The 10867-nt window shown below is 52.6% G+C and overlaps 1 protein-coding gene across 9 annotated transcripts in view; it reads left to right on the top strand.

Moving 5' to 3' along the window:
- Nucleotides 1-10867, top strand: part of PTPRO (protein tyrosine phosphatase receptor type O) — a 230620-nt gene that overhangs the window by 148881 nt on the left and 70872 nt on the right. For all 9 annotated transcript variants that reach the window (XM_075603029.1, XM_075603033.1, XM_075603032.1 and 6 more), the window contains one exon: nt 1006-1117. In XM_075603029.1, the coding sequence (XP_075459144.1) occupies nt 1006-1117 (112 nt within the window). The remainder of the gene's footprint in view (nt 1-1005; nt 1118-10867) is intronic.

Genomic DNA, 10867 nt, shown 5'->3' with positions numbered 1-10867 from the left:
GTGGCACGCTGAGGGCACCCCAGCAAGCTGCGTTTTAACCTCTGTGCAGAGGATACACCTGCCGAGGTACAGGAGCAGCTTCATATCGGCCAGGAAGCCGGAGCGATTTCACCGAGCCCCAGTACCAGCTGCTGAACCTGGCTGCATGAAGGGAAATCCCCTTGGGAGTGAAAAGACTGACGTCCTGCCCCAGAATCAACTGAGCTGCAGCAGCAGAGGGAAGCAAGCACCTGAATCTACAGCTAACAGCTGCCGAGTGGTAAACAGTGTGATACACACTACATGCCTTTTACCAACTTTTTTCATGTAAGCAGATATATTACCCCCTTTTTAATTCTATAATATATTGTTGAATTTGCTTCACTATTTGGCGTTGTGCGCTGTTTTCTTTTGTTTCCATTCTCCTGGCGCTGTGACCCCTGGGGCCTGTATAAAAGTACTTCTCGTTTCTGTGCCAGTCATGGAACATTTGGGAGTAACGCAGTAATACGCATCGTTACCATCCCATTTATTCATAAACACTGACATCACTAACTGCTAAATAGTGCTGGAAACAAGAACTGTTTGTTATTTTTAGCAGTTATTTGCCATGGGAAGTGCGCAGCGATTCCCGGTCACGCATTACCATTCCTCATTATCGTAACGAGGTTAGAGACCGAGCGTTCAAAGCACAACATGCGGTGCTCTCTGAGTACAGCTTTTCCCTGCCCGGGATTCATGCTACCTACCGTAGTTTAACTGAATAATCTAGGTCAGACATTGCCAAATGCAGTCCTCAAGGGCTACCAACAGGTTAGGTATTCAGGATATCCCTGCTTCAGCAGGGACTGACTGAGCCACCTGTGCTGAAGCAGGGATATCCTGAAAATCTGACCTGTTGGACTGGAGTAGCCCACCCCTGCTTTGTCATTTTACTGAGTCATTTTCCAACATATCTGTGCATATTTTTACAGCCTGAATAGATTTAAAACCAAATAAAATACATATCATTGTTTCCTCTTCCAGAGAGCTGCCAATTTATTACCGGCCTGGTATTATAACTTTCGGGTAACTATGGTAACCTGGGGAGAACCAGAACTCAGCTGCTGTGACAGTTCAACTATAAGCTTCATAACAGGTAAGTGTTTCTAGAGAGATTCCCACAGCGGATCCCAGGAATTTGTGTCATCTCTAAGAGTGTGGCTTGGTCCTTAGCACCGCGCTTCACAACCCTCTGGGACCGCCGGCCACACCAAGTTTTAGGAATAACCAATGGGATGCACCTGCTGCAACGTGCAGAGGATAGGACGTTGGGTGGTTGTCATAGAAACCTGGCGCAGTTTTTCTCTGCATATTTCCACCTACCATCATAAAGCAAGAGTTTACAGGACCCCATATAAGGGAGGAATGGGTACTACTGGGCTTATTTGGGCAGTCCCACGTAGCTGGTAAGGAAGGTAGGCCCAGGCAGAGCTAAGTTATTGATTTAACGAGGTATTAACTTAAGTTAACACATTAAGTACTATGTGGCGGGTATCTTCAGAGCTTACTAACATAGTATTAAGTGCTATTCTCAGCCGTAACGAGCCCCTGCGTTACTATACCGGACGTTAGTGCTAATACTAGACAAAGAAGCGTTACCTCTAGCAAGACCTATCACAGAGCTCCGTTATAGTTGGGGTGACCAGATGTCCCGGTTTTTTAAGGTCTGTCCCGGGACCCGACATACTTTAAAATATCCCGTTTTTTTGTGGCTGTCCAGGCTTTGACCAGAGAAGGTGGGGGCAGCAGAGAGCAAGAATGCAGGGAGGAGAGCAGGGGCCGGTCTGACTGCAGCTGCAGAGGGTGGGGGCGGGGTTAGCTGCAGAGGGTGGGGGTGGGGTTAGCTGCACAGGGTGGGGGCGGGGTTAGTGACAGCGGAGCCTCAGCAATGAGAGCCGGAAGTGAGGTGGCTTCCCCCACCTGCTCCTCAGAGCTGGTGTCAGTGTCTCTCAGTGCAGGGTCAGAGTGTCAGTGTGTGTCTGTGCAGGGTCAGTGTGTATCTGTGCAGGGTCAGTGTGTCAGTGTCTGTGTGTGTCTGTGCAGGGTCAGTGTGTCAGTGTGTGTCTGTGCAGGGTCAGAGTGTCAGTGTGTGTCTGTGCAGGGTCAGTGTGTCAGTGTGTGTCTGTGCAGGGTCAGATTGTCAGTGTGTGTCTGTGCAGGGTCAGTGTGTCAGTGTCAGTGTGTGTCTGTGCAGGGTCAGTGTGTGTCTGTGCAGGGTCAGTGTGTCAGTGTCAGTGTGTGTCTGTGCAGGGTCAGTGTGTCAGTGTGTGTCTGTGCAGGGTCAGAGTGTCAGTGTGTGTCTGTGCAGGGTCAGAGTGTCAGTGTGTGTCTGTGCAGGGTCAGTGTGTCAGTGTCAGTGCGTGTCTGTGCAGGGTCAGGGTGTCAGTGTGTGTCTGTGCAGGGTCAGTGTGTGTCTGTGCAGGGTCAGTGTGTCAGGGTCAGTGTCAATGTCTCAGTGCAGGGTCAATGTCAGTGTGTCTGTGCAGGGTCAGTGTCTTAATGCAGGGTCAGTGTGTCAGGGTCAGTGTGTGTCTGTGCAGGGTCAGTGCAGGGTCAGAGTGTCAGTGTGTCTGCAGGGTCAGAGTGTCAGTGTGTGTCTGTGCAGGGTCAGAGTTTCAGTGTGTGTCTGTGCAGGGTCAGAGTGTCAGTGTGTGTCTGTGCAGGGTCAGTGTGTCAGGGTCAGTGTGTGTCTGTGCAGGGTCAGTGTGTCAGTGTGTGTCTGTGCAGGGTCAGAGTGTCAGTGTGTGTCTGTGCAGGGTCAGTGTGTCTCTCAGTGCAGGGTCAGAGTGTCAGTGTGTGTCTGTGCAGGGTCAGAGTGTCAGTGTGTGTCTGTGCAGGGTCAGAGTGTCAGTGTCAGTGTGTGTCTGTGCAGGGTCAGGGTGTCAGTGTGTGTCTGTGCAGGGTCAGTGTGCCTCTCAGTGCAGGGTCAGAGTGTCAGTGTGTGTCTGTGCAGGGTCAGTGTGTCAGTGTCAGTGTGTGTCTGTGCAGGGTCAGTGTGTCAGTGTGTGTCTGTGCAGGGTCAGAGTGTCAGTGTGTGTCTGTGCAGGGTCAGTGTGTCTCTCAGTGCAGGGTCAGAGTGTCAGTGTGTGTCTGTGCAGGGTCAGAGTGTCAGTGTGTGTCTGTGCAGGGTCAGAGTGTCAGTGTCAGTGTGTGTCTGTGCAGGGTCAGGGTGTCAGTGTGTGTCTGTGCAGGGTCAGTGTGTCAGTGTCAGTGCGTGTCTGTGCAGGGTCAGAGTGTCAGTGTGTGTCTGTGCAGGGTCAGTGTGTGTCTGTGCAGGGTCAGTGTATCAGGGTCAGTGTCAATGTCTCAGTGCAGGGTCAGTGTGTCAGTGTCTCAGTGCAGGGTCAATGTCAGTGTGTCTGTGCAGGGTCAGTGTCAGTGTCTTAATGCAGGGTCAGTGTGTCAGGGTCAGTGTGTGTCTGTGCAGGGTCAGTGTGTCAGGGTCAGTGTGTGTCTGTGCAGGGTCAGTGTGTCAGGGTCAGTATGTGTCTGTGCAGGGTCAGTGTGTCAGGGTCAGTGTGTGTCTGTGCATGGTCAGAGTGCCAGGGTCAGTGTGTGTCTGTGCAGGGTCAGTGTGTCAGGGTCAGTGTGTGTCTGTGCAGGGTCAGTGTGTCAGGGTCAGTGTGTGTCTGTGCAGGGTCAGTGTGTGTCTGTGCAGGGTCAGTGTGTCAGGGTCAGTGTATCTGTGCAGGGTCAGAGTGTCAGGGTCAGTGTGTGTCTGTGCGTGTCTGTGCAGGGTTAGTGTGTCAGGGTCAGTGTGTGTCTGTGCAGGGTCAGGGTCTTTGCAGGGTCTGTGCAGGGTCAGGATCTGTGCAGATCAGTGGCTGTGTGAGTGTCTGCACAGGTCAGTGGCTGTGTGTCTGTGCAGGTCAGAGAGAGAATGGGGGGGGTAGCGAGAACGGAGGAGGGTGGAGAGAGAATGGACGGGGGAGAGAGAGAACATATGAGGGAATTGAGAGAGAGAAAATGGAGGAGCGGAGGAAGAGAGTGAATGGGGGGATGGGGAGAGACTGAGGGGAGGAAAGGGAGAGAATGGGGACGGAAGGGAGAGAGAATGGGGGGAGGAATGGAGTGAAACTGAGGGGGAAGGGAAGGGACAGAGACTACTGGGAGTGAGAGAAAATGGGGGAGGGGAGGGTGAGAGAAAATGGGGGAGGGGAGGGATAGAGGGAATGGGGGAGAAGGTAGAGAGAGAATGGGAAGAGGTAGAATGAATAATACAGCATTAATGGTGACACTATTATATAAATATCATTATAATATTCATTTTTTAATAATGTGATTTGCTGTATTAATAATTTTTTTATGTGTCCCTGTTTTTCATTTTCAAAATCTGGTCGCCCTAGTTATAGTTAATGCAGGGATTTAACAACGCATTACTTGGGTGTGACCTGCAGGTGGCGCTAGCTCCCCAGTCCAGACCCTGAAATAGGGGTTTTGCTGGCGAGGGCGGGAAAGAGATACAGTAGGGCCCCGCTTTACAGCGATTTCCGCTTTACGGCGGCGGCGGCCTGGAACGGAACCTGTCGTACGAGCGGGGCCCTGCTGTACTGTATATGCTAACAGAATATGCAAATGACTTCTATTAGCATATCTCCCAGGTATCTCAGTGGTGCCAATTTCTTGTGCAACGGTATGTCCATGTGTTGTGTAAAGGTGTGTGTGAAGGTATGTACACTATAGCGCTTAGTCCTCATGTAAATTAGAACCCTTTTTAGAGGCACTTACATAAGTGTTTATAATGTTCATTAGCAAAGTGGGTTTTTTCTTCAAACTTTGAAAAACTCATGAATGGTATGTTTTTTCTAAGTTTGATCATTGAACAAGAGTTCAAAAATGCAACAAAATTGGCCAAAAAAATAAAATTTCTACTTAAAGTAATAATTGTACTTATTTGCATCCTGTTAAAAAAAATGAACAAGGTGAATCTATACAAAAACGCTCAAATGAGTAAAGTGAAAAATCAAAAAAGGTGCATGAACTGCTGAAAAGACAAATTCAGCACTCGCGGCCACGAGAATGTGCCTAATATCCATGTGGGATAGGCATGGGTACCTCGATGAAACTGCATGCTGGAACGCCCCTCACACAGGAAACATAAGGAGCCCCTAGTATAACATCGTTCTAATCAAAAAGCTACAACAGGGAAGGTAGGGAATAAACTCACAACCTCCCAGTCCAAAAAGTGCAATGAGTGTGTAGCGGTCATGTAAAATGCCTACAGTCATCTCTCCTGCTGGCAGTAAGGCCTGGTAAGTGTGGGCATGCCAGCAGTAATTATGGAGGTTTCCCCTCACACCCTGGTGGGGTGCTCTGTGTATGGTTGGGACTGGTCACATGCTCTGACTCCATGGTTAGTGATGTCAGAGATGTGTCAGCCTCAGAAGCTTACATAAGGCACAGCACTGTGTCTAAAAGTTGTTGTGTTGTTAGTTGTTCTGCTGAGAGGAGAAAGGAGTTCCAGCTCTTGTCAGAGCTGAGGAAGGAGTTCAAGTTCTATCAGAGTGTCAGTTATGTTATAGTAACTCCATGGGAGGCTGTGTCCAGGGACCTGGCACAGGACAGTGATTCCTGCGGGAATAGTGAATCCCTGATCTGGGTGACATACCTAACTAAAGGGAGCACTGGCGAGATGAGCGGCTGAAGATACTCCTTGTGGAGGGCAGTTGCCCTGCCGTGTCAATAAAGATGAGTTCAGCCAGAAACCCTCTCGTGTATCTATCTGGAATGAGTGTACAGAGAGGAGCACCACGGAGGAGTTCCTCGCCAGGATCATCCCCATGCGGACGCAGGGACCCTGGTGAGGTGGAGGCGCTGCACTGGAACTAGGTGAGACTCAGCACACTACCTCAGCTGCCTGTCTGACGGGTCCTCCCCACACACCATCATGCGGGAGACTCAGGAGTCCTGTAGCCAGCAGGTGCACCATCAGGCATATCTACACTGTAATGGGGTCCGGTTAGACCACAGGGGCCAATGTGAGATTGGGTGGGTCAGGCCGGGCCAGAAATACCGTTACATTTGGAGGCGAGCTGCTGAGATCAGATCTGTCATCAGGACAGGCTTTTAGCTAGGTCACTTGGAAACAGGGAGAGTGTCTGCTGCCACTTTGTGCTGCGTAGGGACGGACCTAGGGGTGGTCAGGGGGCTGACGGGATATTGTCAGTTCGCAGGGACAACCTAGGGGCCTGAAGGGAGTGAGGGGTCTGGAGCGGGCTATAGCTGACCGAGTCACCTTGAGGCAGTGCTAGTTGGTAGGATGCCAGAAGGGACAGCCTGTTAACTTGGTCAGGAGTCCTGGAGAGGGTCTGCGCTAGGCTGACCAAGACAGGTAGACGCCCCAAGTACTGCATGGCAGAGCCAGCCAGAGTACCTAGCCATTCCAGACACTCACCGTAGGGAGCACAGACTGGGAGGAAGGAGTCACAGCAGACACTGAGAGAGTGAGCCTAGCCTGAGGTAGTGCAACACTGAGTCACACCTAGATAAGGTACACATGTGGTGGTGCATCTGAGCTAATCTTTATTGTACCGGTGTGGTGGCTGCCCCGCAGAGTGGAGCCTCATGTACGACAACTGTTACGAGAGAGTGGAGGAGCCGCGTGGCGCGGAGAACGTAAAATGGCGGACAGAGGCTGATGGGGAGGGCACCCGTGGCGTGCAACCCACTGAAGAGCAGACTGTCGCCGAGTTGTCATTGACCAGGCTGCTCTGGAGCGGAGCGAAGGCTATGGCTGCCCCGTTTTTATCCTGTATGGGACAGCGAGGGGCCACCCTTGAAGAGTGTGAAGAAATTGTTATAATTGGGGGAGAACCCCGTGAGGAGAGCAAACAGATGGACTTTTTGGGCTCAAAAGTCAACCAAAATGGCGGTTCCCGCTTGCTAGGGAAACCGCATGGGACAGTTACAGAAAAAATGGCGGCTGCAGGACTTGCACAGAGCTGGCCGGGAATGGCGCGAACAGCAGAGCCCCGCCCTGAAGGGGGGCATGGCGCGAAAGCTATGGCTGCGCCGGAATGGACAGTGACTAATTCAGCCCCTGTGCTGAGTCAACCGTTGAGTCTATGGGACCCTCCCCTGATTTCTACCAGGGGGAGTGACTTTCAATTATGGCCTGTGGGAATGCACCCACTGGGCCCAGGGACTGATATCCAGACGGCGCCACTACAAAAAGTAGTTCCGGCCGTGGAGGTGATTTGCAAGCAAAGGTACCTTGTGCAAAAAGCTGCTGCAAGGAGAAGGCGGGAACTAGCCGCGGGAAAAGACTCCAGCGCTGAGGAGGAATCTGGCGCGAAAACGCAGACCGCGCCCACCAGGACTGAGAGAGGTGCGGCCTTAATTAAGGGGCATGATATTCCCCTGTGGGACCCGCCCATTATTGCAACCCCTGGGGGCGGGTTCCAGCTCTGTCAGAGAAGGGAGGAGCCGAAGCAGGGAGTGGCGGATCCAGCAACTTCCACCAGTCAGTTGCGAGGAACCACAGAGAAGGAGAGACCTGTACAGGAAGTGACTCCTGTACAAAGAATGGCCTGCTCCTCCACTGTGGGCACTATGGTCTCCACCCAGCCCTACTCAGTGCCCGGCGGGGTGCTGGTGGTGAGGGTGGCCAATACTGAGACGGTGGTCGGGCTCTGCCTACAATGCGGGCTGCCCGGAGGTACTGTGAATACGATGGCACGTTGCCCTCATTGCGGGACTTTGTATCTGTGGCCTATGCCCACGTTCGTCCCAATACAGCCTACTGACCCCCCGGTGGATGTGACACGGCGCTCTGCTGAGTCCCCGGGCGAGCTGTGGATGAACCGCGCGAGTCCCGGAGACAGGGGACTGGAGCCGGTCAAGTCGGCTGGGTCACTGGCCATTGAGGCGGCTGGATTAAACCCCGCGACAGGGGCAAAGAGACTTTCACCCCGCCCCGAGACCCCTAGGTCGGGGCGAGGGGACTACTCTGATGAGGATCTCCGTGAGCTGGCGGTAGCAAGAACGGAGCGGAAAAGACAGACGGGGAGAATGACGCCCCGTGGGGTGAGTGACCGGACGTCCCCCGCAGATCGGCGATCCGACCGACGGAGTCCCGCCATCCCAGGACCTGGCGGAGATGGGAGAGAGACGCCTACACCCCTGCGGATGGGTAAGCCAAAAAGCCCTATCTCTTACCTGGTCACAACAGACGGCGAAGCGCTGGAAGGGCCGCACCAGGCCCAACGCGCACGTGGAGGGACGGCATCACTTCCGGTGGCGACGGCGGAGCAACCGGATGTCGTCGTGGAAGAAGAGATCCCGCATGGGGGTCCAACGCGAGATGGCGACGCTTCCGGTTCCGGGGAGGACGTCACTTCCGGTGGCGACGGCGGAACCCAGGAAGGGGAAGCAGCGACGCTTCGGCGATTGGGGGAAGGCCCCCGACCGCTCGTATTGCCCAGAAATCGGAGAGACGATCTCAGGACTGAGGAGGGTGAGACATCATCCTTGGACCAGTCGACGGACAGCCAGGAGCGGGTCGTAACCCCGTGGGGTCCCGCCCTATGCCCCTATACCCAACCCCATGCCCTAGCTAATGCCCCTACCCCTATCACACGGTCACCGGGTTCACCGCCCAGCTTGGAACTTGTGGACATACCTTTGGGGGGGGAGGAAAAACGGACTGGGGAGAGGCAGCTCAGTGGAGCTACGGAAGGTGATTCACGGGGAGGAGGGGAATTGAGGGTGGCGGATACAGCACACCAACCGGCAGTAAAGGCTCCGGGGTCCTCAAGGTGGTCCAAACCGCGATCCACAAGGTCGTCAGGGGTATTTTCGTTTGATGACGACCGGGAACCAGGGCCTAATCCCTTTAAGGAGACCCGGTGGTGGGCTCCATTATTTGAGGGGTACTCCGCATGGATGGACCGTACTCGGTTCCTCATCCGGCGGGAGGACGTGGTAGATTTCTGGTGGAAAGAGGGAGAGTTTACACCCGAGCAGAGGGACAGGGAACTACAGAAGAGGTGGTTCCAGCTGGAGCGTAGAGACATAGCGCCCATGGGTCCCGACACACTGTCAGACCCCGTAGATTCTGATGAGCCCCTATCATGGGTGTTACCTGGGAGGGCAGGTAATGCTGATCTGACCCGGGTCAGTAGGGCGGAGAGGGCTATAATAGCCAGATATAAAAAATCCCATGGGTTGGAGTATCCCTATGTTCCGGAGCCCCTGATGGATGAAATTGAGGACAATAGGGAAACGTGGCTCCAAGAAACTATAGAGCTGTATTTAGCCAATAGGGGGAGCGACATTGTAGGTAAGAAGGCGGAAGAAAGGATAGACACCCTGATGCGAGTGTGGAGCATAGGGAGAAATGTTCACAAACATAGGGTGACCTATGTGCCAGAGAGAGGATCACCTAGGCATTATTATGTTACGGTCCTGGATATGGGTAACCGGGAAGTGAGGAAACCTGACCCAGATCACTATTATTAAGGGGGTACTGAGACATTACGCGGGTTCGTGGCTGCTGGTCGGGGCGGGCTTGGCGGATGACTGTATTCATATGTACTGTATTATGAGGAAATTTGTGTGATGTTAATTATGTTTTCCGTTACAGTGCTTCCTGGAAAGAGGTATACAAATTTAGGTCCCAGCGAGGACGATGGGATTCACCAGGGGGAGAATGTAGCGGTCATGTAAAATGCCTACAGTCATCTCTCCTGCTGGCAGTAAGGCCTGGTAAGTGTGGGCATGCCAGCAGTAATTATGGAGGTTTCCCCTCACACCCTGGTGGGGTGCTCTGTGTATGGCTGGGACTGGTCACATGCTCTGACTCCATGGTTAGTGATGTCAGAGATGTGTCAGCCTCAGAAGCTTACATAAGGCACAGCACTGTGTCTAAAAGTTGTTGTGTTGTTAGTTGTTCTGCTGAGAGGAGAAAGGAGTTCCAGCTCTTGTCAGAGCTGAGGAAGGAGTTCAAGTTCTATCAGAGTGTCAGTTATGTTATAGTAACTCCATGGGAGGCTGTGTCCAGGGACCTGGCACAGGACAGTGATTCCTGCGGGAATAGTGAATCCCTGATCTGGGTGACATACCTAACTAAAGGGAGCACTGGCGAGATGAGCGGCTGAAGATACTCCTTGTGGAGGGCAGTTGCCCTGCCGTGTCAATAAAGATGAGTTCAGCCAGAAACCCTCTCGTGTATCTATCTGGAATGAGTGTACAGAGAGGAGCACCACGGAGGAGTTCCTCGCCAGGATCATCCCCATGCGGACGCAGGGACCCTGGTGAGGTGGAGGCGCTGCACTGGAACTAGGTGAGACTCAGCACACTACCTCAGCTGCCTGTCTGACGGGTCCTCCCCACACACCATCATGCGGGAGACTCAGGAGTCCTGTAGCCAGCAGGTGCACCATCAGGCATATCTACACTGTAATGGGGTCCGGTTAGACCACAGGGGCCAATGTGAGATTGGGTGGGTCAGGCCGGGCCAGAAATACCGTTACAAGTGTATTAAGGGTACCCTACATCGAGGTACCCATGCCTATCCCACATGGATATTAAGCACATTCTCATGGCCGCGAGTGCTGAATTTGTCTTTTAAGCAGTTCATGCACCTTCTTGAATTTTCACTTATTTGCGCTTTTTTTTTATAGATTCACCCTATTCACATGGTTCTATTGAGCGTATGTTAGAGGCAGCACTGAGGAGTGTTAGCACTGTTATACACGAGTTTAACACCACGTGCTAATTTGTCAGTTATGTTTGCGCTCCTGGTTCTATTGTTAGAAATAAATACATTTTCTTTTTCTCCGGGTCAGCTGAATTGAGGTAAATTAGCTGCTTACATTTACCTGTTTAACTAACGATGACGTCTTAA

The sequence above is a fragment of the Ascaphus truei genome, chromosome 5, assembly GCF_040206685.1.
Source record: "Ascaphus truei isolate aAscTru1 chromosome 5, aAscTru1.hap1, whole genome shotgun sequence".
In the NCBI taxonomy this organism is placed as follows: domain Eukaryota; kingdom Metazoa; phylum Chordata; class Amphibia; order Anura; family Ascaphidae; genus Ascaphus; species Ascaphus truei.
The sequence above is the reverse complement of the archived record's forward strand: the minus strand, read 5'-3'. Positions and strand labels throughout refer to the sequence as shown.